This window comes from Scatophagus argus, chromosome 7, assembly GCF_020382885.2.
Source record: "Scatophagus argus isolate fScaArg1 chromosome 7, fScaArg1.pri, whole genome shotgun sequence".
Classification (NCBI taxonomy): Eukaryota; Metazoa; Chordata; class Actinopteri; family Scatophagidae; genus Scatophagus; species Scatophagus argus.
Genome location: NC_058499.1, coordinates 16398375 through 16422835, shown reverse-complemented (window position 1 = coordinate 16422835; position 24461 = coordinate 16398375). Strand labels below are relative to the sequence as shown.

Below are 24461 nucleotides of genomic sequence, written 5' to 3'. Positions count from 1 at the left end.
AGTTTATTGTGCTTTCGGTGCAACAGCCCTGTATGTATTCCTTTGTGGGTTCTTTTCTATGTAGGTAATACAAAAAAGGTAAATATGCAATCTACTCTGTATTCTGTCAGATAGACTCCAGTTGTAGTCTGTCTCAGTGTCCACCTCAACCTGAAAGTGTTGGGTTTCACATAATAAACCATCAGGCATCTGGACAAACAGTGGAAAGGTGGTGAAAGGTGGGCAGAAAACATTGACACAGACAATATTTCCTGTTGCTCCTTTTATTCGTGGTCTTCCTTGTTTTCTCAGCTCTTTCTATGTGTATCTTTCAGTCTTCGTTCCTCTGTCATCTCTTGATTTCAGCCTGTTTTTCAGTTTTCCCAACCAAACACATACACAGACTAGAGCACTGCTCATGTGTTCCTTCTATGGTCTGAATCCTGCTGTTTTAGGAAACTGCTCGGGATATTTGAATCGCCTGCTTGGAATCGTTTGATCTCTCAGCTTTTGCATGCAGCTTGGAGAGTCCATGTGAGCAAGGAACAACAAATGAATTAATTCCAGTGTTTTATCCAGCTAAAATAAAACACACCCACGAGGTCATAAAGTATACAATGCTTGTAAAAAAAATAAATAAATAAAAGTTTATTTTCACTGGCTCCTTCTCTGTTGTTAAACTCTACAAATGTGAGAACAGGTTTGGAATCAAGGGGAAACCTATCTCAGATCATTTTCTCCACCATTTAAATTGAAGAATGCATTAAGGACATTTTAAGTGTTGTAAGAGACTTAATATCAACCCGATGAAAGCTTCAGAAAAGCCTCAAGAGGTAAACAGTCTTTGAAGAAAAGTGCATTTGTGGATATTGTTCAGTTGTTACACGAATAGTCTACCTTTTTTGGAAGTCCATTTAATCGCTTTTAGGAGTTAGGTGAGAGGACACCACTTTCATGTCTGAATGGTATGTTGCTGGAGCCAGAATCAGGCAGCTTAGCTTATTGCATAAAGACAGAAAATAGGGGTAAACAGTGAGCCCGGCCCTGTCCAAAGGTAATAAAACACCTAGTCTATTCAGTAAATAGTCTGGCACATACACCCTGCATCAAACATCAAATTGTTTTTGTCACAGTTTTTGCAGATAAAACAAAGGAGGTCCAACGTGTTAATAGCTGAGCTTTAAAGATCTCCTGGCTGTAGCTTCATATTTCGCATGCAAGTGTCTCTCTGTAAGGAAACATTAAACTCTTCATTTCACCTTACTTTACTGAGAAAATGCTGTTCCTTAATACATATCGCTTTCTGAGACTACACATGGCTGCTGCTTTAAAGCTTAGCAAGGTGTGAACTTCAAGACTTTCCAAACACAAGCACATAGGCAGTAATGCAGACATAAACTGGTTGGTATGTCATTGTGTCATTGTGTGAATATGTGTGTGTTTGTGTGAGAGAAAGAAAGACAGAGAGAGCATAATGAGTTAAGCCTAAAAGGCTGTAGTCTGAATTCATTCACAGGCAGTGCTGTCCTCCTCTGAGTGGAACAGGGGGAGTTTTTGGGAGACAACTGCAAGTGGAAGTCCTTGCAAGGCTGGGCTGTAACATGAAGCCAAAGAGAAGTGTAAGAGAAAGAAAGTGAGAGAGGTAGAAAGTGTGTGTGTGTGTGTGTGTGTGTGTGCGTGTGTGTGATTGAGAGAGAGAGAGAGAGAGAGAGAAATGGAGGGAGGGGGAGGGAAGGACTGAAGGCCGAGGGAAGGTGATGTCAGCTGAGTTCAGAAAGTAAACAGAGTTCCAGACTGCAGCATGCTGTCTGCCGGACGAGGACTGCAGCTGGGGCAAACCCACAGGGGCATGCACACTATCCCCTGGACCAGCACCTTTATCTCTGGGAAGGAGGGATGGTTCCTCTACATTTTCCCCTTCATCCTTATCTCCCTACCCCATGGGACAGCCTGGCCCTACGGTAAGAGACAAACTGGCAAAGACTTTACCTTCTCTGCTTTTGTTTCTGCTCAGCCTCTTGGTTTATGTTCTTTGTTCTCAAAAAGCCGGCATCAGCACTCTCTCCATCCTCTCTTCTTTTCTATCCTTTAAGAGCACAACAGCACACAGCAAGGGTTGTAAAGCCACAGAGAGTATAGTGATGTGAAAACCAGCCTTTTACAGAGGCAGCAAAGAAAAACAGTACTGACAAGTTTGTGCAATATTTGTCTTTACAACAATTACAGAGTGAGCGATTGTCCTTTAGGGGTTTGTTTATTGTCCATTAAGAAGAGCCATGTCATCTTCATACTCCTTTCTACTCATTGCTGTTGTTCTTTGTGTAAAATGAAAGTGAGATTGTTTTTCTGCTCTTAAAAAAAGAAGCAACAGATGGATGTGGCCACACATTCTTTGAGGTAAAACGAGGCGGTTTGAGTCCTAATAAGGCTTTTGAGTCTTGGCACTCAGTCCCTTTTGTGCGAGAGCTTCTCTGTAATCGCTTAAAGTGTGTTTTGGTGAGTACTCCCTGAGACTGAGATCATCTCTCGCCTGTTTACCCTGGGTGACCACTTGAACTTCTGTAGGAAGACATGAGTCACGTTTGAGTCAATCACACTGGCTGTGGTAATGTGTGTACCATACACCGTCTCCAAGACTCCTAACAAAACCTCTGCCCTCTGTCTGATTCGTCTTTGCATGGTTACCACACAATAAAATAATACCTTGAATATGTAATGTTGGTTAAGTGTGGCATGGGGCTGGGCAGAGCGCAGCTGTGTGTGTTAGTAGAGTTCCCTCTGGCAGATTTATCTACTTATGTTGCTGTCAGCTGAGTCACTCATCTTAGGTACGACTCGTTTCATAATAGTGCTATCAGCTGATGATGGATGTTTTCTATTGAGCAACCTCAAATAGTTTCCTTTTCTTAAAAGCAGTGCAGAGATGTTTACTTGCAAATACTGGCTTCATAGACATGTCTGTTTACGTGTGTGTGTGTGTGTGTGTGTGTGTGTGTGAGAGAGAGAGAGAGAGAGAGAGAGAAACTGCATTTATGTCCATTTGTGCATGTTTTGGTGTCCCTACTGAGGATTTTTTGATTTATGTAAGTCTTCTTGGTCAGGATTCTCCACCCACCTAAATTCTAAGATGTCTTGTTATTCTTACAAACTTTCCTTACAGTTTATTTAACTAAAGCCCACAGGGAAGTGGTCAGGGCTACTGGGTAGTGTGCTGTAGGAAACAAAGACCAAGGCTAACATACATAAAAACATTTGACAGAGTGAAATCTTGGCACAGAATATAGCTACAATAAGAAAAACATGTCCTCTGATTCAGCATGTGGAAAAATAATGTTTCATTCTAGTGAGTTTATTCCATGTTCAGGAATTAAACGCTGAAAACAAATGTGTACATCTCAGATTCCTGTCTGACCTACATGCTTGTGTGTGTACATACCATTTCACCAAAGTGGATAAAAGTCTGATGGGGCATCTCATTGGATTTGTGGTTTCCGAGCAAAGGGATGTTTATTTAAAGCAATATAAAGGATGACCGCAGGGATCAGCGCTTGGGATCGGACTACATTCAGATACGCAATGCCCACAGAGCTCCCCTGGGAGGTTCCTTGTTCCATGACAGCAAAATCATTCCAACCTCAAAATACCAGACAGCTGCTGTGGGCAGTAGGCAAAAGGAATTATACACTCGCACATACACGCATGGCACTTGCACTCACAGCTGCTGTAAAAACAGCTATTTTTCCATGATACATCAGCAAGAAATAAGCACCATTTTGTCAAGAGGAAAACTATTTCTTCAGTTCGTGATGTATATTGTAATTGGTCTTTCTCTTCTCAGGGAACTTTTTCTGACATCAGTTCTCACCTAAATATTACAGCAGGAAACAACGATGACTCAGTAATGTTGTGGCGCTGTTGATTTTGATTATGCAAAGCAGCATAAGTGAATTATTAAGCACATTATCTGCACTCTTGCATGCCACTTTGGGTGACATGTAAGTGTCTATCTTGTAAGTGTATGTTTTTGTAATTTGGGCAAACTAAACACCAAGGCAATAGTTAAACAAAGTGCTGTAAAAAAAAAAAAAAAAAACAACTGACTATTATCTCTTTTTGTTGAGGGGTAAAAAAAGAAGATTGAAACCACATGTTTTTTAAACATGGAATGCTAGTAGGGCGGCACGGTGGTGCAGTGGTTAGCACTGTCGCCTCATAGCAAGAGGGTTCCAGGTTCGAATCCCGGTCTGGGCCCTTCTATGTGGCGTTTGCATGTTCTCCCTGTGCCTGCGTGGGTTTTCTCATTAGGTTAATTGGCTACTCTAAATTGCCCCTAGGTGTGAGTGTGAGAGTGTGTGGTTGTTTGTCTTTGTGTGTTGGCCCTGCGATTGACTGGCGACCAGTCCAGGGTGTACCCCGCCTCTCGCCTGTAGTCAGCTGGGATAGGCTCCAGCTCCCCCGCGACCCTGACGGATAAGCGGTATAGAAAATGGATGGATGGAATGTTAGTTAACTTAGCTTAGCAGACAAGAAAGTGACAGTGTTCGGCTAAGGAAGTCCATCACACAACGCCTTGTAAAACCACAATGTTTCATTTTTTTCACTTCAGTGTCACATTTTAAAGCCAGGCTAGCTGTTTCACTCTGTTTCAGCTAGGCTAATCAACGGCTGATGGTTTCTTCATATTTACCATATAGACATAAACTGGTGTTTTTTATTTAACTTTCCCCAAGAAAGCAAATAAGCATATTTCCAAAAATGTTGAACTATTAGATAACCAAACATGCAGAACAGAGATACTACATGTCCATTATAAGTGACTCATCCAAACTGTGTTGACTTTGATAAGCATGTTCTTTCTTGGTTCTGCTCAAACACTGTCTGCATTGTGCTCATTTAGCTTTGTTTTGAGTTAAAAATAACTTATCCATGATAGCAGTATGTAGTACAAGCTAGACATTAACTAGACAGAACAGAAAGCAGTGAGCATAGCTGCATTTCAGATAACATTAGAATATCAAATTAGAGCTTAATTATACTTGTTATCTGAGACCCTGCAGGTTATAATTGGCTATAAATGTGGACTGGGGCAAAAGTCAATGCTGATGCAAATGAAACAAATGAAAAGGCAGAAGCTCACCTTGGGTTTTACTCTTAGCTGCAGAGGAAGTTGCTTCCAGAAAATGATGGCACAATTTTGAAGCTGATGCAGGCATATGAGTCTGAGGTCAAATTCAGCACCTGCAGCAAATTTAGAGTGTCTTGTCTCCATTTATCAATAGTACTGGTTTCCCATCATTTGTGGTGCAGTTGTGTATATCTCTAGGCTTTATATTCGCATGGGAATGCATTTATAAAGTAAGAAAGATGATTCAAAGCTGAACAATAATGCAAAAGTTTTATACTTATATACTTAATTGTTCTTGGTAGTAGTCCGTGTTTGCTGTGGCATTCCCATAGGTTGGCAGGACAGTAATGCAACAATGATGTCATCAAAGATGTGCAGCTGGGCCATGCCATGTATCAGCCTGGACGTGTAGAGCATTTCGTTGGGTGGGAGTTTTTAAGACAGACAGGAGTCTCTACCAAGCGACAGGGCGTCTCTTATGATGCCTGTGTCATTGCCTTTTCATTTTTAATGGTTTCTTAACATGCATGTTGAGGAGTACTTAAGAATGCAACATCTGGAATAGAATAAATCAGATACCACTTACATAAAACCAGAAGAACCAAACAAACCACACAAAAATCTGCATGCTTAGCTGCAGGACAGAGGGAACATTTGTGATCAGCTGTTAAACTGTGTTTCTATGGCAAGGAGTCAACATCTTCTCACACACACTCAATACTAGTTATGTGTGCACTGGGGAAATATGTAGACACTATTACATATACCAAAACACATAATTATGAGACATGTCACTTGGAATGGGGCCTAGGCAGCCATGAGCACGGTAAGGAAGCAAACTTTGTTATCAGATGATTTTCCTCATAGTTACAGTTCCTCTCTGACAACTGTCAACACGTTCAGTCTCTGTTTAAATACACATTAGCCAGGGGCACATAGCGCAATCACAGTCTTGGGTTAAATTACAGGCCTGGGGAATATGACATGGTACAACAACAAAATTTGCATGTTAATGCTATTTTTATCACACACTCAACATGTTTTCTCAGTGTCTCTCTGTGTTTGCAAAAATACAGTGTTATGTCCAAAACAGCTTTCAGAGAAACAATATAGCTTGTGATAGCTTTAAAGTCCAAACACTGAAGGCAAAGTCATGCATGTACTAATGCTCTGACAAATGCCCAGCTGCTTGTTGGCCTGCTCCTGTACCCAAACCCTTCCACACCTGTTCAGACCTTCCGAAACTGCTGTAAAAATCCATGTAAGATTGTTACTGTCCAGGTTGTAGTTAACTGCAGGTGTTGACCTGGAAGCCTAACAGATGTGTTTTTACAAGGTAGTAAGCTTTATCGCTGAAATTAATAAATTGAATTGCCAGGGTGCAAGCCAAAGCACAGTTATGTAAAAACTATCTTCAGTGTTGTAAATCAGTAAACACTTATTATACTGCTATAGGGATAGCTGCCCAGAAAAAGTTGCATTCCAGCGTGTATCCAGCACTGGGGGAGAAACCTTGCAGTCATGCTTCAGAGAAAAACATAACAGTTTTATCAGCAGAGCTGGAGGTCAACAAGCCGAATCTGTTCACGGTGAAAAGACACGGAAAACACTGCTGCCTGTGGTTATTTACTTCAAGGACGAGCATAAATAAACAGCTTGTGTGAATCCTGAGACTAATCCCATCAAATATACATGGTGTTTCATGTCACTGACTTACTGACATGACTGTCTGAGGTGAGACAGATGAACTGCCTTCTCTTCAGTGTAGTGAGGGCAGCTACAGCCACAGGATGCCATTTTTCTATCTAAGCGGAAGACACACAGCAGCGATCCTTGTAATGACATTACCAGGCCGGCTCGTGAAGTCTTTTGACCCTTTCAACTTTATGTCCTATAAATCAGGTTTCACAGTCTCTCCGACCAGCATCCCTGACAAACCTCAGCGAGGGGGCAGAAAAGCTGTCCCATAAGGAGAGGAGATGATGTCGACATCTCTCAATCCCCATATGGCAGGCATCACACCTTTTAAACGCTGTTATTCACTGCAGAGCAGCTAATGGAAGTGGATTTAATCCAGTCATATCTGATCTGAGAGTCACGTGATTTGGATCATATTGCCATCATAACAACAGTTGTGATTATTTGAAATGTAGTTGCTTGCATGTGCATTTTAATGTGAGTTTCGATGGACTACCGAAGTGCAACACTAATCAGTCTGGCTACTGTAATGTGATGTGACCTGAGTTGGAGTCAGTTAGGGCAGAAAACTACAAGTTTAGAATGAAGAAATCTGAAGGTGTGAAGTTAAAAAGAGTTGAACTTGCCAGATTTCTGTAGCCCACTCTTCATCTTGAGACCAGCAGTTTGAGGTTTCTTTAGCTGCTACTAGCATAACCTACCCAAATCTCTAACTGAATCTTTTTTTTTTTTTTAAATGTTTGTGAGCCAGTGTTATAGGAGTGCAATACTGTATCGGTGGAGTGCACCTTTCTATTCTATTCAAATTAATTTTAACAAATTATATTGAAGAGAATCCTAGTTAAGATTGAGGTTAAACAGGTTTTTACTTGCTGCGCCATTGCCACAGTGCATATTTGTATTTGACTCACACTACAGTGCATAATCCCACTCTTTGCACAGTTTCTTCTTCTTGTCTCAACAGACATCTCTCCAAACACACAGGCCATGCCCATGCCATAGATGTTTGTGGTTCTCACTTGGACACAGAGTCCACAAAAATGACAATCTGATCCAAAACTATGAGCTGTTCTGTCTTTGTCTCAGGGAGGCGGACTGAGCTGAACAAAAGAAGACAATGAAACAACGTCCGATTGGATTCAAAAACAAACGTTAAGGGTTATAAGTTTACCACTAGGCATCATCTCTGGCAGTTAGCGTGACAGCTTTGGCATTGTGTAAAGTACTGGATGCCATGGTCCAAAAGCATTTGAGTGACAGTAAACCAAAGACCTGAGATCTATACCACACCATGCCTCAAAGGCAGCAGACTGACCTCATGTTACCTTTGGCTTGCTGAAAAAAGTATAAAGCTAATACACAAATCCAGCTGAGGCCATGTTATCAAAGCAATAAATGATAAAGCAGCCTGCAACAGCTTTATGAAGCGCAAACTCTGTCCTTAAACCCACATTAAAGTTGACCTGATGACACTGCACAATTTACCTTTTGTCTGATTAATGTCAGTGTGTATGTCATACCTCACTGTGTCTTTTTGTATAAAAATGGCTGCGGAAGAGGCCGGATTGTTGCTGGACTGAGATACAATTTATGATATCATTAATGTGGAAGGGCAGCAGGGACAACTCAGCATTCCAAGACATCTGCGCTGCTCCTCTCTAGGTGACCATCTGCAAACAACCACTAAGAGATTTATCACTTTGCTTTTATGTGCCAGTGCATTCGTGTGTCTGTGTTTGTGCTTTTAGTAGGAAAGTCAGTAAGAATAAATGGTGGGAGTCTAGGGTTTAGGGCAAAGACCTTATTAGGGTTGTGAGGCTGGAAGGAGGGTACGTACAAAATGCTATACCGACACTGTGCCAAGTTCAAAGTGCAGCTTCTGTTAGTTCTCCATCCACATCTGCCACAAGAGAATTTCCCCTTGTCTGTTTCAGCTTTTAAATCCACTGTTATATAATCATAACCACTGAGGCTCAAAGGTCCTTGAATCACTGGTTTCCAATCCAATTAAACACTGCATTTATTGGGTAAAAAGCTCACAAAGAAGGTCAGTGTTTACACACTGCTTCATTAATCACTTTCTGATTAACGATTTGATGCTGTTTTTGCCATGATGTTACCTTTGCGACATGTTGTCTGATGTAATATAAAGAGGAGGTAAGCTACTGACAGACTTGCGGTTCCCTAAAAAGAGCTAACAACCACATGGCAGTGGAAATAATCAGAGAGCCAGTGCAGAGCAGCAGCTCAGATAAACACTGAACTCACCACAAGACTTCCACTGCTGCTCAGGCTTCTTTTCACCATAACCATGTCTGCTCTCATTTTGCCACTCATTATATTTATCACATTTTCTCCATGTTTGACTCATCTTCCCCTTTCTGTGCACATAGTAAATGACGGTTACATAAATAAAAGTGTCCTGCTTGCTTGTTTTTGCGATTGTCACTTATGTATTTGTCTCGTTTAGATTACAGGTATTTGTACAACCATTGCCCAGGCCCAGAGTGGAACGTTATGTGCAGAGGCTGCTGCGAGTATGATGTGATCCGCTGTAAATGCCCCTTGCAGGGGACTCCGGTGGGCTATGCTGTGCCCTGCTGCCGCAACGCCATCAATGAGTGTGACCCCTGCATCATCCATCCAGGTAGAACCTCTACAAATATTCTTATTTGAATAAGTGCTTCAATTTGATGAGATGTTGCAGACTTCATTACTTTGAGCACATTAATACACTAGATATTGTAAATACACTAGACATTGTACAATCAGGGACTTTAATAACGTTGCATTTAAATACACAGACAGCTTTGCAGCTACAACAGCTTCTGGAAAAGCTTTCCAGAAGATTTTGGAGTGCTTCTGTGGGCATCTGTGGGGTCAGGCAATTCCGTTCCAGCTCATCCCAAAGGTGTTCACTGGGGTTGAGGTCAGAGCTCAGTCAACTTCTTTCACACCAAACTTTATGGACTTTGCTTTGAGCACTGGGCCACGGGTCATGCTGGAATAGAAAAGGACCTTCCCTAAACTGTTGCCACAAAGTTGGAAGCATAGCATTGTCCAAAATGTCCTGGTAAGCTGAAGCATTAAGATTTCCTTTACTTGAAGTTAGAGGCCAAGTCTACCCCTGAAAAACAGCCCCATAAATAGATGTGTCTGGATAGATTCCTCTATATCATGTATGTCAGCAGCACTGAGCATTCTCGTTATAAAATATAAATCTGCATCTTTGAAACTGTGAAATCGGACTTTCTCTAATGTCTGCAGCTTAGTTTGTGTGAAATCAACGCTGTCTATCAACTGCACAGCTGTTTGTATTGCAGCATTACTAACAGTTTGATAGAAATGTGTGTCTGATCTAATTTCTTTTTCTAGCCACACTGCCAGAATCGTCTTGAATGAAGCTGGAGTGAATGAATGAGTGATGTTAATTTGTAAATGAAATGAATGTAAATCTGTATGTGTTTATGCACCCATTGACTGTTGAATGAAGTACAAGCATATATGAGAATATAATCACCTGGGGATGTCTGCACACATGCGTTGCAGCTTGTGCGTCCAAACTTTGCTTTCGTCGTGTTATTTTCCTACATGCCATCTACCTATATAAGTATGTCATGTTTCCTTCACAGCTTGACTGTACTCACGTTTTCCTTTATGTGGAAAAACAGCTGTTACCTATACATCACGTTTTACTGTTTAAAACTGAAAAAACAAAAAAAAACTTTCCAAGCCCTGATGTGTACAATTATATATAGGCACATGTACATCCCAAGACCATTTGATGTTGCAGATCTGTACTCTCAGAAGTTGCTCTTCACCCCCAATGGGCACAGCAGTCTCTTAAGTGAAAATCCATCCTCTCAGGATGACATTTCAAGGGGTTTTCTCCACAATTCTATTTGTAGAAGCAGCAATATGTTTGCACACTCTGTTATAATGAAAGATGAGCTTTATGAGTGTAGCAGAGTTGATTTAAAAGGAAATGTTACAGGGGTCTCGATAAGCTGGGTGACATGGTTTAAGCTGTATTCTTACCAACAATTATAGCTCTGTTGAAGGAGTTAATGTCTTTTGCATTGAGGTCTTTCAGCCTGACTCCTGCTTTTGTTTCTGGTTCCCTTACTTTCAGGTTGCAGTATATTTGAGAACTGTAAGCGTTGTAACAATGGGACATGGGGCCCCAGGGATGACTTCTTCATTAGTGGCCAATACTGCGCTGAGTGTCGGCCTGGCTGGTCTGGTGGAGATTGCATGAGTAAGTCTCCTCGTTCTCACAATTAGTAGGTCATACGTGGCTTGAGTAAACTTTTTCTTTCCTTACCTGAAATGAACACCATACTATATGATCCTTCCTTCCCTGCTGATTTATCTGCATCTGGGACCACTGTGCCATCTTGGAGGGCTGCCATATACCCAGGAGATTTTCCATGAAGAGCTGAATGACAAGTCAGAGCCTACTTGGGAACCTCATAAAATTTCATTTAATTTAATATGTAGCATTTGGGCACTGACTATGGCTTTCTCAATATGCAAATATTCTGCCAAGGGGCACAACAAGCATACATTTAATTAAAAGCAGAACCTGGAAATGCAGCAGAATGCCTTTCATGCCCCTGTGTGTATTGTGTTTATGTTTCTCTATGCTGTTGAGCACAACATAGGGTTTTTGCAGTGGCTTTGGAACCTCAAATGCAATTACTCCTGGTTTGAATGGTTACCAAAGCAACTGCAATTTTGACTCTCAAAATAATAATTAAACAGTAATTAAGAGCCTCTGAAATTGAAATAGCACAGTTTTGTTCCAAAATTGAATTCTTTCCCATGCGTTTTTCAGGGTGTGGAGGAGTGATCCACAAACGGCAGGGCCACTTGGTGCTGGAGAGTTACCCAAACAACGCTCGGTGTGAGTGGACTATTCAGGTGGACCGTCCCTTTACCATAGAACTCAGGTGAGACCAGAAACATTCTTCTGAGGTGATATCACTTTGTTGTATCAGAAAGGTCAGTGTTAATAATTTTTTAATGTTACATTATTTTACTCATCACAAAATACACTGATTTACCCACCTTTTTCAAATGCAACAAGTCAGCTGCAGATCGGGTGAGTCTGGTCATTAAAACTAAAATTCTGATTAAGAGCAGATGGGATGCGGGTGAATGAAATAATACATTACCCTACATTAGATCCTGACCAATCCTGTAATAACTATGACAGGAATGTTCCATCAGTGTGGCCAATCACAATATGAACTGTTCATTGATCAGTGTCTTATATGTCTAAAGCTTTGCACAGATTTGTTTCATTTGTGCATTGTTACAGCAATGCACCAGTGGTGCTTTGAACCCAAATGCTAACTTTGAACGCTTAAAATGCTCACAATTGCAATGGTATTATACAGACATTAGCAGTAAACACACAGTGCAGCTAAGAATTATGAGAATGTCATTAGAATTTATTTAATCATAAACTCAAGAACTGACACTGGGTCTATCCTGCAGGTCTTGAGATTCAGTCTGGGTCAAAGTGTTAGATATTTACATCTAAAAATTATAAAATAAAAGATTCAATGGCTAAGTGTCTTTTCAGAGGCAGCGCCCTAGTTATTCTGACTAATCCACAGACTCTGATGCCAACAGTTTTCATTGGAACTACTTTCAACAGAACAATCCTCCTCCAACCTCCCAATTAGAGTTTCCATAGCCAACAATTAATACTTTATGTGTGTATGATGCCTGCGGGTTCAAAAACAAATGCACCTGTTGGAAACTGAAAAATTTTGCAGACCTTTCTATCAATAAAGTTAAAACTGACACAGTTTCATCTGGCATTAAAGCATCAGCTTTTGGGATCCTCATTGTCCATCTGTAATAGTTATTAATGGCTGACCTGCTTAAGTCAAATTTCCACTCAGTTCAGGTATTTCTGCAAGATGCAAGCTATGTCGTGGATGGATGGCAAGTCTACAGTAAAGTTTGGAAACCACATCCTTTTTTTGCAGGAAAGTTATTACTTTTCAGTCCTGTGATAATTCTTTCTATTTCTGTCATTTTCTCCATTACGCATACAGCATTTTACAGGCAAGCGTTTGTGCAGAGTTTAAGCAGAGCAAAAACTCCATAGAGTTAGGTACAGGCTCAGCATGCAGTGTGTACGGTAAGAGTTTTCTATGTGCCATTTAGTGATTCCAAGTATTTTTTTCTGCTATATATAAAATCTTTGCATTAAATTGAACAACCATGAACTATGAAATACTTGGATTGTTAGGTTTAATCCATTCAGCGATAACAACCATCATTATACACATTACTGATATTTATATGTCATATTTTTCTATCTCAACATAAATCCAGTGAAAGACCTAAACAAAAAAGAGCTGACGTGCTCAGAGATAGACTAATGGAAAGTTTATGTGCCTGAGTGAATGGGAAATTACAGGTTTTTCCTGTATTTCTTTAACTATAGTGGCTCACAGTACGCTCACATCACAGGAAACACATTTACCATATTACAACTGGCATTAATTGCTGAGAGCTGCTGCAGGCTAACATTTAACATTTCTGTATATCTCATGAGCCTAAGCTTGAGTCACCCAAAGGTTGGTGATAAATGGTAAAATTAGAAGATTTGGGAGCAAGCCAGTGTCCTTTATGATGTTGATTATCCCTTGATTTTCGTTCCAACAGAAGAGATTACATCTGAAATTACCAGGAAGGCTCCTTTATGTTTTTTCCTCATCCAACTGGCAGTGTGGAGTTTTGAAAATGTTAATACATTACCAATAATCTCTTCTCCTACTGCTTGCTTTAGGAATAATGTGGAATAATGTGCAATCAACATTATTATTATTATTATTATTATTATTATTATTATTATTATTATTATTATTATTATTATTATTATTATTATTATTATTATTATTATTATTAATGTGTATTATTGTTATGTTGTATTGATATTTAACAGTTGCTGATCTGAAATAGCAAGATGCTTTATCTAGACTGGGTTGGGTAATACTGTTCATCAGAAGAAATTATTTCCAATTACATAAATGTTGTGGTTTTTATACGCGCACTTAAGACTATTAAATAGGCACATATCAAGTGAAAACAATAAATGATGTGCTAAATATAGCCTGTGGTGAACATAAATCGTAAGATGTCTAAATCCTGTCAAAGTCACAAAACCAGATAGGCATCTGTTTGCTTTTGCTGACTTGATGTGCTGACTGTTTTATTATTGCTGCCAAGAGTCAGTAGTTATTGTATTTTATCTCAAAAAGTGCATCTCAACTTGTGTAGTATTTGGTACAAAGTTAGAGCATACAGCAATAATGTGGTTTTACTTGCCTGTACCTGTCCTACTCATGATCTCAGGTTACTCTTTCTATAATCCACACTGCTCCACACCACTTTATTCCCACTAATCTTTCTTGTACACACACAGAAACAACAGAGAAAACCTAAACCTAAACCTTTAATATCTGTGGCATCTGATTAAAATGGGACGTATCATTTACACATCATTAATAAAAGTAACCTACAAAATAATGGGGCAAATGACCTTCAGCAGCCATCATTACTGTTCATTAGTTTGTTGACTGAAGATTTTAAAGTGTCAGTATGATGCCAGCTGGTGAGGCACTGCCAAGGAACACAGGTGCTCTCATAATCCAAGAAAACAGCAGAAAAACAACGGAAACTTCTCCATCAAAACATTCAGTCATCCTCCGTCATATCCATAAAGTGTATCATGGTGAAGGAATAAGAATAAAAATTATTTCCAGGTGGTTAGGTAGTTTAACTTATAACATTTTATTTTTTAAAAAAATGTTTAAACACCATTTATGTTACTTCTTTAACCTGTATTTTGTCTTTTTCTCTGTTTTTTTTTAATATCCATTCTCTCACTGACAGGTTCATGATGCTGAGTTTGGAGTTTCACCATTCTTGTCGTTACGACTTCGTGGAAGTCCGAGATGGTGACAGCATCAACGCGCGTGTAATAGGTCGATTCTGTGGGAACAACAGACCTGCCCCAGTTCAGAGCTCCGGCAACAGTCTGCACATACTCTTTGTGTCAGATGGTTACAAGAATTTTGATGGATTCTTTGCCACTTTCCAGGAGAACTCAGGCATGTCAAATACCAGTGTCATTTAACAGCAAAAACACTGCTATACTGTACTGCAATTTCTGTGTATCTTACTCCTAATAATTTATATATATACTTGTTGACATAATATAGTCCTTACCCTAAATTCTACTTCTCTGCCATAACCACAGCTGAGAGGTAATTTACCTCACAGTGCGTCTTTGATTTATACTTTGTGAATAATAACTCATTTGTAGAATCATAGTCAATGAACAAAGGGTCTCTTTAGAGTCATGGGCCACAACAAATGCCAACAAGAAGTTTCCAAGGCACTCGGAGTCCAGTGTATAATAAAAAGCCTTTAATAGTGCATGACTGACACCTACACGTTTCAGCAAAAACCTTCGTCAGTGTGTTGAACATGTTAACAGCGGTGAAGCCAGATCTAGTAAAAGTAAACAGAGGCTTTCTTTGTAGAAATGCCCACGCACATTCGGTAATGGAAAGAAACAGTGACATTAAAATAGTGCCAGTTTTGAACATGAATCCCTTGATATTGCGTAGTGTAGACAGCCTTTTCTTCTGGCATACAGATTGTACCATTAGGCTGCCATTAAATACAGCATGTCTTCTTATACCCTAATGTCACACACTTGTGTGTTTACAGCTTGCAGTTCCTCTCCTTGCCTGCATGATGGGACTTGTATCCTGGACAGTTCTTACACTTACCATTGTGCCTGTTTGGCTGGCTACACAGGGAAGAGGTGTGAAAATGGTGAGTCCGTAACATAAGTGAAACTTCTGCATTATGATCATGCTTGAAAAATGCTTGTGCATTGCATTTTTGGTTCAGGGGTGAAAGAAAAAAATGCCTGCAGGTACTAATCACAGTGAAGAATAAACCACTTTATGGTGAACTGCAGACATGACTTGAATTTTCCATCTCTTGAGGCATGTGTCTTACTGTATTGACACTTACGAAATCTCAGAATTATTATCATTATAGAGTCATTTTCATCTAAAATCAGACACACCTAGATACAACAGAGTTATTGAGAAATGACTTCTTCCTGAAAGTTTTTTTTTTTGTTTTTTTTGCCAGTGTTGCTGGCCAGAGGCAGGCAGTGATTCACTTAAATGAGGGAGCGGTCTGTGGCTTGGACTGGGTTCAGGCCAGCTGTGCAGTCCCATCAATAGTTCTGGTCAATCGAATACAAAATAATTTTGAGCAGATGTACTGTAAATAAAAAAATAAGCATCTACTGTAGCAAATATGTTTACACGAAATGAAGCAGCACTGAAGCCAAAAATGCAAGCACTCATGATGCTGTTAAATAAAATGAAGAAACTGACAAAGAAACTCAAGAGGAAAATGCTCCAACAGAATACACGGAGAATCAAGAATGAGGAGGTGAAAAATAAATGCTGCATTACTACATTAAGTTATCTTGAGTGACAGGGTCATGACTTCTGGAGAGATACAGTGCTGTTTTTGTATTGTCTTTTGTAGTTTTATTATTTTTGACTCTTGGACCACAACAAGCTGAGTGCCATCTAGTTCCATTATATTTGAGAGAAGGCATACATCCAAACCTATGCAACTTGAGTCAAAACAATCTAGAAGGATAAATAACAGCACATGTAAGAAAAACATGTGATTTTGATTTTTAAGTGAACTGATCCTTTAAACCTTTGAGGCCATTTTGCACCAACACAGTGGCAGAGCTCCACTTCTTCCTGTTGGGGTACACACTCAGTCAGGGTGTGGTTGTCCTAAGAGGACTTTTATTTACAGAACCCTACAGCTTTCTTAAGATCATGCAAAAACAGACCTCCTGAAGCCCAATCGCTTTTTTTCTCGTAGTGAAATTTTTCAGGGTTAAATTTGAGTATATTAAACTAATGGTGAAACAAATGTACTGCTGTAACACAAGCCAGCTTTTGGAGGTGACTCCCATAAAAAAAGGCAGGAGTTCAATCCACACAGTGTGCATTCATCTGTGTTCCCATGAGGATCCTCAGCTGTTAATTTTAATGGAAGAGAGCTGGAATAATTCTAATGTCTGACATTTTGTAGAGGAAATATAGTCTACATTTCTGCCCTGGAGTCAGGTGGAGAATTTTAAGTATGAACCTGACATCAACTGCATTTTAAGTCTCCTATAATCAACCTGTCATCTGTTGTAAACCTAAGCTAAAGCTTATTCTGTATGAGAGGAACCTGACACCTTATTGTATAAACTCAAGAGAGTAATATCATTTCTTTCCTCTTTTGTTTTCAGATTAGTCCGTTGCTGTGTGTTATCTGTTTTGGAGTGCAGTTTTTAACATAGTTTCCAAGTCATTAATGACAGGAATGATGATCTACTTACAAGTATGTGTTACAGTGTAAAGTATGTTAGCATTCCACACTAACAAATCCAGTCTCATCTCGTGTCTGTAGACAGAATCTGACATGGAAGATTATTTGACCACAGCAAAGACCACAGCTCTTCAAAAAAAAAAAATTAAATAAAAAACAACATATTCTATAAAGGTCAACTGCAGTTTACTTTTCCACTTTTTGGTTGTCCAACAGCATTCTCCATCCCCTAGGGGACTTGCCGAAAATGCTGTGAGGCAAAAACCACCCAGATTATAGGGAGGGTTCATGGCTTGGAGCTATAAAACCACAGACAGTGCATTTCATGGATCTCACCCAACTTAAAGTCCACGCCACACGATCAACTCACAGAGAGTGCTGTAATGCTATGTTAACCTTGGTGTTAACATGTGTCTGTAAGTTTTCAGAACTCGGTTGTGGGTAGCATAGTCCTATACCACATTTGTATGCACATTTGCCTTTAAGAAAGAAACATGCACGCACATCAAAAAAAGCTTATAGAATTACAACATGGATACTTTTGCATTAGGTTGTCAGAGTTACACACAGTATTCCACCACCACATTACCAATCTCTACTACTCCACTTCATAAAATCCACTTTTACAACACTGGAAAATTGAACAGTTCGACTAAAGCTCTTTAACTGTGTCTATTTCTCCCTCATTTACAAGCCATGTGTCAAAGTCTTGCTGTGAACTGTTCACACTCTACCACGACGGGTGAAATTATTCATTAATGAGTCCCTGTGGTAGCAGACTATGCTTTTAAAGCTCTGGACAATTTTAAATTAAGTCTAATGAGCCTGCGAGCTGAGATGTTCGTTTTACCTGTCAGAACTGCAAACACTCACTGAAGGTCTATTTGTGTGGTCTTTTACAGCAGGGAGGTGCCATAAACTGATGTCTGTGGAATGCTAGAGATGCTTCCTAAATACTCTTTCTTTTTTTATGATGTGGCACTCAGTTACAAAAGAGGAAAATAAGACAACATGTTTTCATGAATAAAATGTGCATGCCCGTATTTCCACTCAGTGGTGGGATGCCACAGGCCTCCAGTGCCCACCCATGGATCCACAGAGGGTTTGTTCCATCACTCCGGGGCTCGCATCACTTTCCGTTGCGATCCTGGCTACGAACTGCGGGGGGTTCATACTGCCATCTGCCTGAGTGATGGCACATGGAGTGCTCCTGCCCCAGAGTGTGGTAAGATGATGATGTGAACGGTTTGTGTCTGCCACATAATTAGTATTTCTGGAAAAATCACATGTGCATCGCTTGGATGCCGTACATGCTGCCCCAGAGTTGGTGCAAATTGTGGGTAAAGGTCCATATGCGACTTCCCAAAACTCAATTTCCTTCCCTCTCTGCAGTGCCAGCGGAAAGAGTATGTGCTTTACCAGCCAAGCCAGCAAATGGGGACCACTTCTTGGTTTATGGACCCAATGATGTCCTTATTGCTCTACAGTACCTGTGCTACCAGCCCTATGAACTCAGTGGAAACTCCCAGAGAACCTGCCTCCCCAACAACACCTGGAGTGGGACTCCTCCTGTTTGCACCCAAGGTCAGACACAGTGTTGCACAATAATAGGATTAGTGATAAAACTTGCAAAAAGTGCAAAGGATATTTGTTTATTTTTATAAGAACAGTGGATCAGATAATGAGTCATTGCCTTGAGCTATTCAATACGATGAGCCATTTGAACCAAAAGATTTGCAATTAGCTGCTGACTCACAATTCAGCAATTATCTTTCTTTATGTTCTTTATCCGCAGTGAACAATACCCTAACTGAAGCAGAAAAGGACAAAGACAAGGCAAAAGGAACAGATATATACAGTGACAAAGACATCTCCAAAACTAAAGAAAAAGGTCAAGAGAACACAGCTGGAGAAAAAGAAAGTGCTGGGGGGAAAGACTTTGGGCACAAAAATACAACAGGAGTTGAAAGAGAAGATAAATACACTGGTACCATTCCAGAGAAAACTACGTCTGAGGGTAGGAATGAAGAAGAGCCTGAGGAAAGCAATACTGGGTCAGAGAAATCCACTGCAAGCAGCAAAGACAAAGTGGATAGTAAAAGCCCAGACAGCAGCCTGAATACAGTTGAAAACAAAGAACCTGAGGTAGGAACAACACCTGAGAAAAAACAAGACGGCCTAGACACAAACTTTGAGAAAGGAAAGACTGATATCACAGAGATAATTGTGATAAAGGACAAAGGACAAGAAGAGAACGAAAGGAAAGAGAAACAAGTGAATGGAAAAAGAGATCCAGATAAAGTCGGCCCAAATGATACCAAGCTGAGGACGGTCAAAACTGAGAGTGAAAACACAGTGGAGATTTTTGAACTGGAAATGACAAAGAACAACACAGTTGTACTTGATACAAAGGACACAAAGAGAGAAAATAATAGTGTTAGTTCTTCAGACCCAGGAGGGAAAATCATTTTCACTAAAGTCAACATTACACAGTACAGAGCAGGAGGTGAGGAAAGTGGGAAACCAAAAGAAAAACTAACAACTAAAGAGGACAAGACAAAGAAGGTTTCTCCTGAAAAAACACAGGAGGAGTCGGAGGAGCAGAGGGAGGAAAAAGAAAAAGAAAAGGAGAAAGAAGCCAACCAAAGCTTCACCGGTAAGAGACTCATTGAGAAAAATGAAAATGAATGCCATTCCCTCCTTAGTCTTCAGTGATCTGTTCCGCTCCTGCAGAGAAAGGCTGCCCACCACTGCCTCGCCTGTATCATGGCTACCACCAGCTGGTGCCCGGGCTGGAGCCTGAAACAGTGCAGTTCTTCTGTAACCACTCCTACGCTCTCAGTGGTGATGCTCAACGTACCTGTCAGCCAGATGGTACCTGGAGTGGCAACCAGCCCCTCTGTGTCAGAGGTAGCATCATCTGTTTAATCACTCCTTCCTGAAATTTGTTTACTTATTGATGATGTTAGTCAGTTGTTTGTGGAAGAACACAGTTCTGTAGGCATTTTCTGATGGTTACTGCAATGATAAGTAGTTACCACCTTCTAGTAAGGTATGCCATATAAAGTGCATAATACAGTCCAGCAGACTAGAAAGTAAGTAATTAATAAGGATTTACAGGTTTCTCACTTCATATCAGGTCATCAAACTTGTAAATGTGAAGTAAAATGCTGAAAGCTAAATAAAGGCTAATGTTAAATGCCAGTGGGTAAAGGTTTCTTGCAGTGTAATCATCCAGTCTGGAGGTGTAAATGTTAATTACTTCTTAATGGATTTTGTTCTGGGTGCTCTTCAGCTCTATGCCAAAAGGTAAGTTGCACAAACCCGTCTAACTCTCTTGCGGATAGAGAGTTAGACGATGTTAGATGACATAGATACCATTCTCATGTTAGTCTGTGACATGTGAAAGTACGGTTAACAGCTTGCGTGTAGCTTAGCATTAAGGCTGAAAACGTTCAAAACAACTAGTCTGGCTCTGTCCAACAAATTCCAGCAGAACCTTTAACAAGCTAAAGCGCATGTTTGTTTGTTTGTTTTTCTTCAGTTTTTAAATGGATTAACAATTTAACAATCAAAAAACACAAGATGATCATTAAATTGAGATTAATCAAACTTTAAAGGTGATGAAAGACTGTTTTTTTTACTTTTTCCCCCTGTTTCCTATCATTATGTTAGGCTGAGCATTTTTAGTGCACAGAGATGATTATTACGCTTTTTACACATCTCTCTGCAAAGAAGGTATTGTCAAAATATTACCGTAAATAGATTTTCCTTTAATTGTTATTAAAGCCATTAGTTACAACTTCTGCGTGTATTGTATTGTAGTGTATGTATTATGTGTGTGTTCAAATATGTGTGTTTTGTTTTGCAGCATGTCGGGAGCCCAAAGTGTCAGAGCTGGTTAGACAAAGAGTCCTGTCGCCCCAGGTACCATCCAGGTAAGTTTACCAAAGCGTTACGTTAACTAGCATGATTATTAGTATAAATGGTTGACTACTATCATTATTATGTTATTTAGAGACTGAAGGGTACAGTACACTTTTCTGCACTAACATTCAAAAGCATGTACTCATCCTAAGGGGCATGTCTGCATCTCTTTGGGCTCTTCTTACCACCTCAGAAAGACACCTGTGCATAAGCTCTACTCCTCTGGGCTTGGACGACATCTCCAGTCAGGCAGCCCAACTAAAGGCCCCACAGTGCTTTCCCAGTTGCCCCAGGGCTTTCACCACCTTTACACACATATAGAGTATGAGTGTGCCTCTCCACTCTACCAGCACTATGGGAGTTCTCGTCGCACTTGCTTGAAGACTGGGAAATGGAGTGGACGTCATGTGTCCTGTTCACCAGGTGAGGGCAGCAGAGGGCCGCCGGTTGTCTGCCCACTGGCAACAATCACCACACTCTCACAAAACAGATATTCAACCATGATGTGTGATAGAAAATTATTATTTGATCACTCAGACATGGTGATAAGTATTATCAGTGCCTTTGATTAATGATATTGAGGAACAAATTGTCAGCTACTTCACCCATCTGTTTGCCATTCCTCTCACTACTGCTCAGTGAAAGTTCCCAAAGCTGCTCAGATGAAAAGCCAATAGCTGACATTCATGGCTGAGCTGTGGGTTAAATGTGATATGTGTTTAAAAGATCAGTCTCTTTGACTATATAGGGCTTTATCCAGACTGTAATCAAATATACAACCTATACATACACAGCAGTGTCCACCATCTTCATCAGCAAGATAAACAGCTCGGGAAATATCAAAAAATTCAACATAAGTGCTGTGACAGATGTTTGCACATCTGTTCCTGAGGATGAAAAACAGTAACATGTCCATGAACCAACAATTTTGTCATTGCTTTTTTACATAACACTCTTTTATACATAGTAGATAATGGTGGGCACAAAGCTAGATATCCTTGTTGGGGCACCAGATAGACAGTTTAGATTGAGCTGGAAGTGTGACTGACTTTGTGCATTCATTTTGCTGTTGGTTTCAGCTCTCTTGATGATTACATACAGTTTGATCATCCTTGCTCAGCACATACAGAAGCTGGGACAGCTTTGTTGCAGTGTAAATCCATTCACAATGTACTCTCCCATTAATATTCTGATAGTTCTGGTACCATAGTATGAACAGTTGACACCATCCACACAGAGCTGTTCGCTTGGAACCTTTTGCCTCCATCATTTTGTAAGAGCTCATTTTCTTCATTACACTTTCTATATAAAATGTGAAAGGTAATTGCTTTAATAACTGTTTGTCGCAATCACAAAAATGAATACTGTTCATAGAGAGCCTGTCCTAATGCCAACCTGTACATTTTTATTTTTATAATTTAATTTTTTTTTGTATTAGGTTTGTAAGCTGTGTTAATTTGTTGAATGCACCATAGTGCATTTTATGAACATTTTGTAGAGGAAAGGTAAAACAAATGTAACACATGTCCATCTGTTAATGCACTATGTAGAGATAGTAGTGACTGAACATTTTTATGTTGCTCCATGTATGCCACTGCTTTTCAATTTGGCAAACTATCTTTAAAACAGCGAGTGTATGTGCACTTTTAAAGCAAAAGTTCTCTGAAGATAAAGACAGAGACAAAGACAGCACTCAGTGTTGACACAGTTCTAATGTAAGTCTAATTTTTCCTGCTCTGTCCTCTCATCCTGTCACCTCCTCTTTGGCAGTGTGTGGGAAGCATCCAACCTTTGACCCAGAGAGGCCAGCAGAGGCTCACTGGCCTTGGCTGGCAGCCATCTACCGCCGTTCCACCAACGGAGCTGAGACAAAGGTGACCAAGGCAGACAGCCAGCTAGGGTCTCTCAAGAGGGACGACGAAGCAGGAACTGGCAACCACAATCAGGCCTCTGACTGGCAGCTAGTGTGCAGCGGTGCTCTGGTGAACCAAAGGAGTGTGGTTGTTGCAGCGCACTGTGTGACAGAACTGGGGAAGGTGTATCCTTTGGATGCAGCCAAGATCAAGGTGGTGGTGGGGAAGTACTACCGTGATGACCACAGGCAAAGTAAAGGTCTTCAGCACCTGAGGGTAAGCTGCCGAAAATATTGTTTTCTCGTGATCCTTTTTACGCAAACTTAAAATACCCGTCTTTTTCTCCATTAGGTGGCCTCCATTGCTGTTCATCCAAACTATGACCCCCATATTCTTGACTCTGACGTGGCTGTGGTCAAGTTACTGGACAAAGCAAGGATCGGGGACAAGGTCCTGCCCCTATGTCTCTCAGACAGTCAGGAAGAAGAGGTGACCGCTGAACAAGGGCTTGTTACAGGCTGGTCTCTACTGCCTGGATCAAGTTTAGGTCCTGATGAGAAGGCAAGGGTTGGACTTGTTCACCTTGCTCATGTAGTCCCATGTGAGCAGCAGTATGCTCGTAACGGTGTGCCAGTGAGTGTCACAGACAATATGCTCTGTGCCAGCCAGAAGCCTGACTATGGACAGTCTAACATATGTCCCTCTGACACGGGGGGAATCCTTGTGCTCCCTGCCCTCTCTGAATACCAAGCCAGCAACAACCAGAAGTCATCTCTAAGCTTCACAGAGGTAAAGGGGGAGAACAAAGGGTTGTGGAGACTTCTGGGACTGGTGAGCTTTGGCTATGACCAAGGAGAGTGTGATCCTGAGCTCTACACTGTCTACACACATGTAGCCAACTTCAAAGACTGGATAGAAAGCAATATGAAATGAAAATCCTACTGTCTGACTCACCTTGTCCTTCCTTATGCTTCTAAATATTTAAATGCCTTTATATCTTCCATCCTTCTCCCTTACCTCTTTGTTTTATGCACAAGGGCATTTTCTTACTCAATGCAGAGGCACTGGAAAACACTGTACACCACAGTGCTCTAACTGAAGGGGGTGCTAAAACATTAGATGTGCTGGGCATCGACCTTTCATCATAAGACTATAGTGTTCAGGTCCCTCAGCCAGAGGTTACAGACTTGAAAATGATCAGAAAAAATCACCATCAAGCCTCTTGATGATGTGGTTTGAATTGTACTCATTGGTATGTATATATGTTGTAACGTATTGAATTATTCTATCAGTTCATATGTCGAAGAAGATGTACATATTGTATTGAAAGACAAAAAAATCATGAGGTTTTTAATTAAAGAAAATGTGGATGTGGTAAAGCTTGTCAGACTGTGATTATTTTTTTTATCATAGTGTAAAACTAC

General features: G+C 40.4%; 1 protein-coding gene across 1 annotated transcript; it reads left to right on the top strand.

Moving 5' to 3' along the window:
- Nucleotides 1-1711: 1711 nt before the first annotated feature.
- Nucleotides 1712-24416, top strand: pamr1b (peptidase domain containing associated with muscle regeneration 1b). The gene is made up of 14 exons (XM_046394806.1): nucleotides 1712-1940; nucleotides 9273-9449; nucleotides 10935-11060; nucleotides 11640-11754; nucleotides 14720-14937; nucleotides 15563-15670; nucleotides 18312-18482; nucleotides 18650-18841; nucleotides 19053-19913; nucleotides 19991-20167; nucleotides 21129-21195; nucleotides 21378-21607; nucleotides 22955-23313; nucleotides 23389-24416. Exons 1-14 carry the CDS (start codon nucleotides 1781-1783, stop codon nucleotides 23968-23970), a joined length of 3543 nt encoding a protein of 1180 aa, XP_046250762.1. The 5' UTR covers nucleotides 1712-1780; the 3' UTR covers nucleotides 23971-24416.
- Nucleotides 24417-24461: the final 45 nt, after the last annotated feature.

What these genes read in the sequence shown, in the direction of transcription:
- pamr1b (XM_046394806.1), top strand. Translation starts at nt 1,781, where the DNA reads ATGCTGTCTGCCGGACGAGGACTGCAGCTGGGGCAAACCCACAGGGGC. An exon ending in AGGGAAGAGGTGTGAAAATG is followed by an intron (nt 15,671 to 18,311) that starts GTGAGTCCGTAA and finishes ATTTCCACTCAG; the next exon opens with TGGTGGGATGCCACAGGCCT. An exon ending in TCGCCCCAGGTACCATCCAG is followed by an intron (nt 21,196 to 21,377) that starts GTAAGTTTACCA and finishes TTACCACCTCAG; the next exon opens with AAAGACACCTGTGCATAAGC.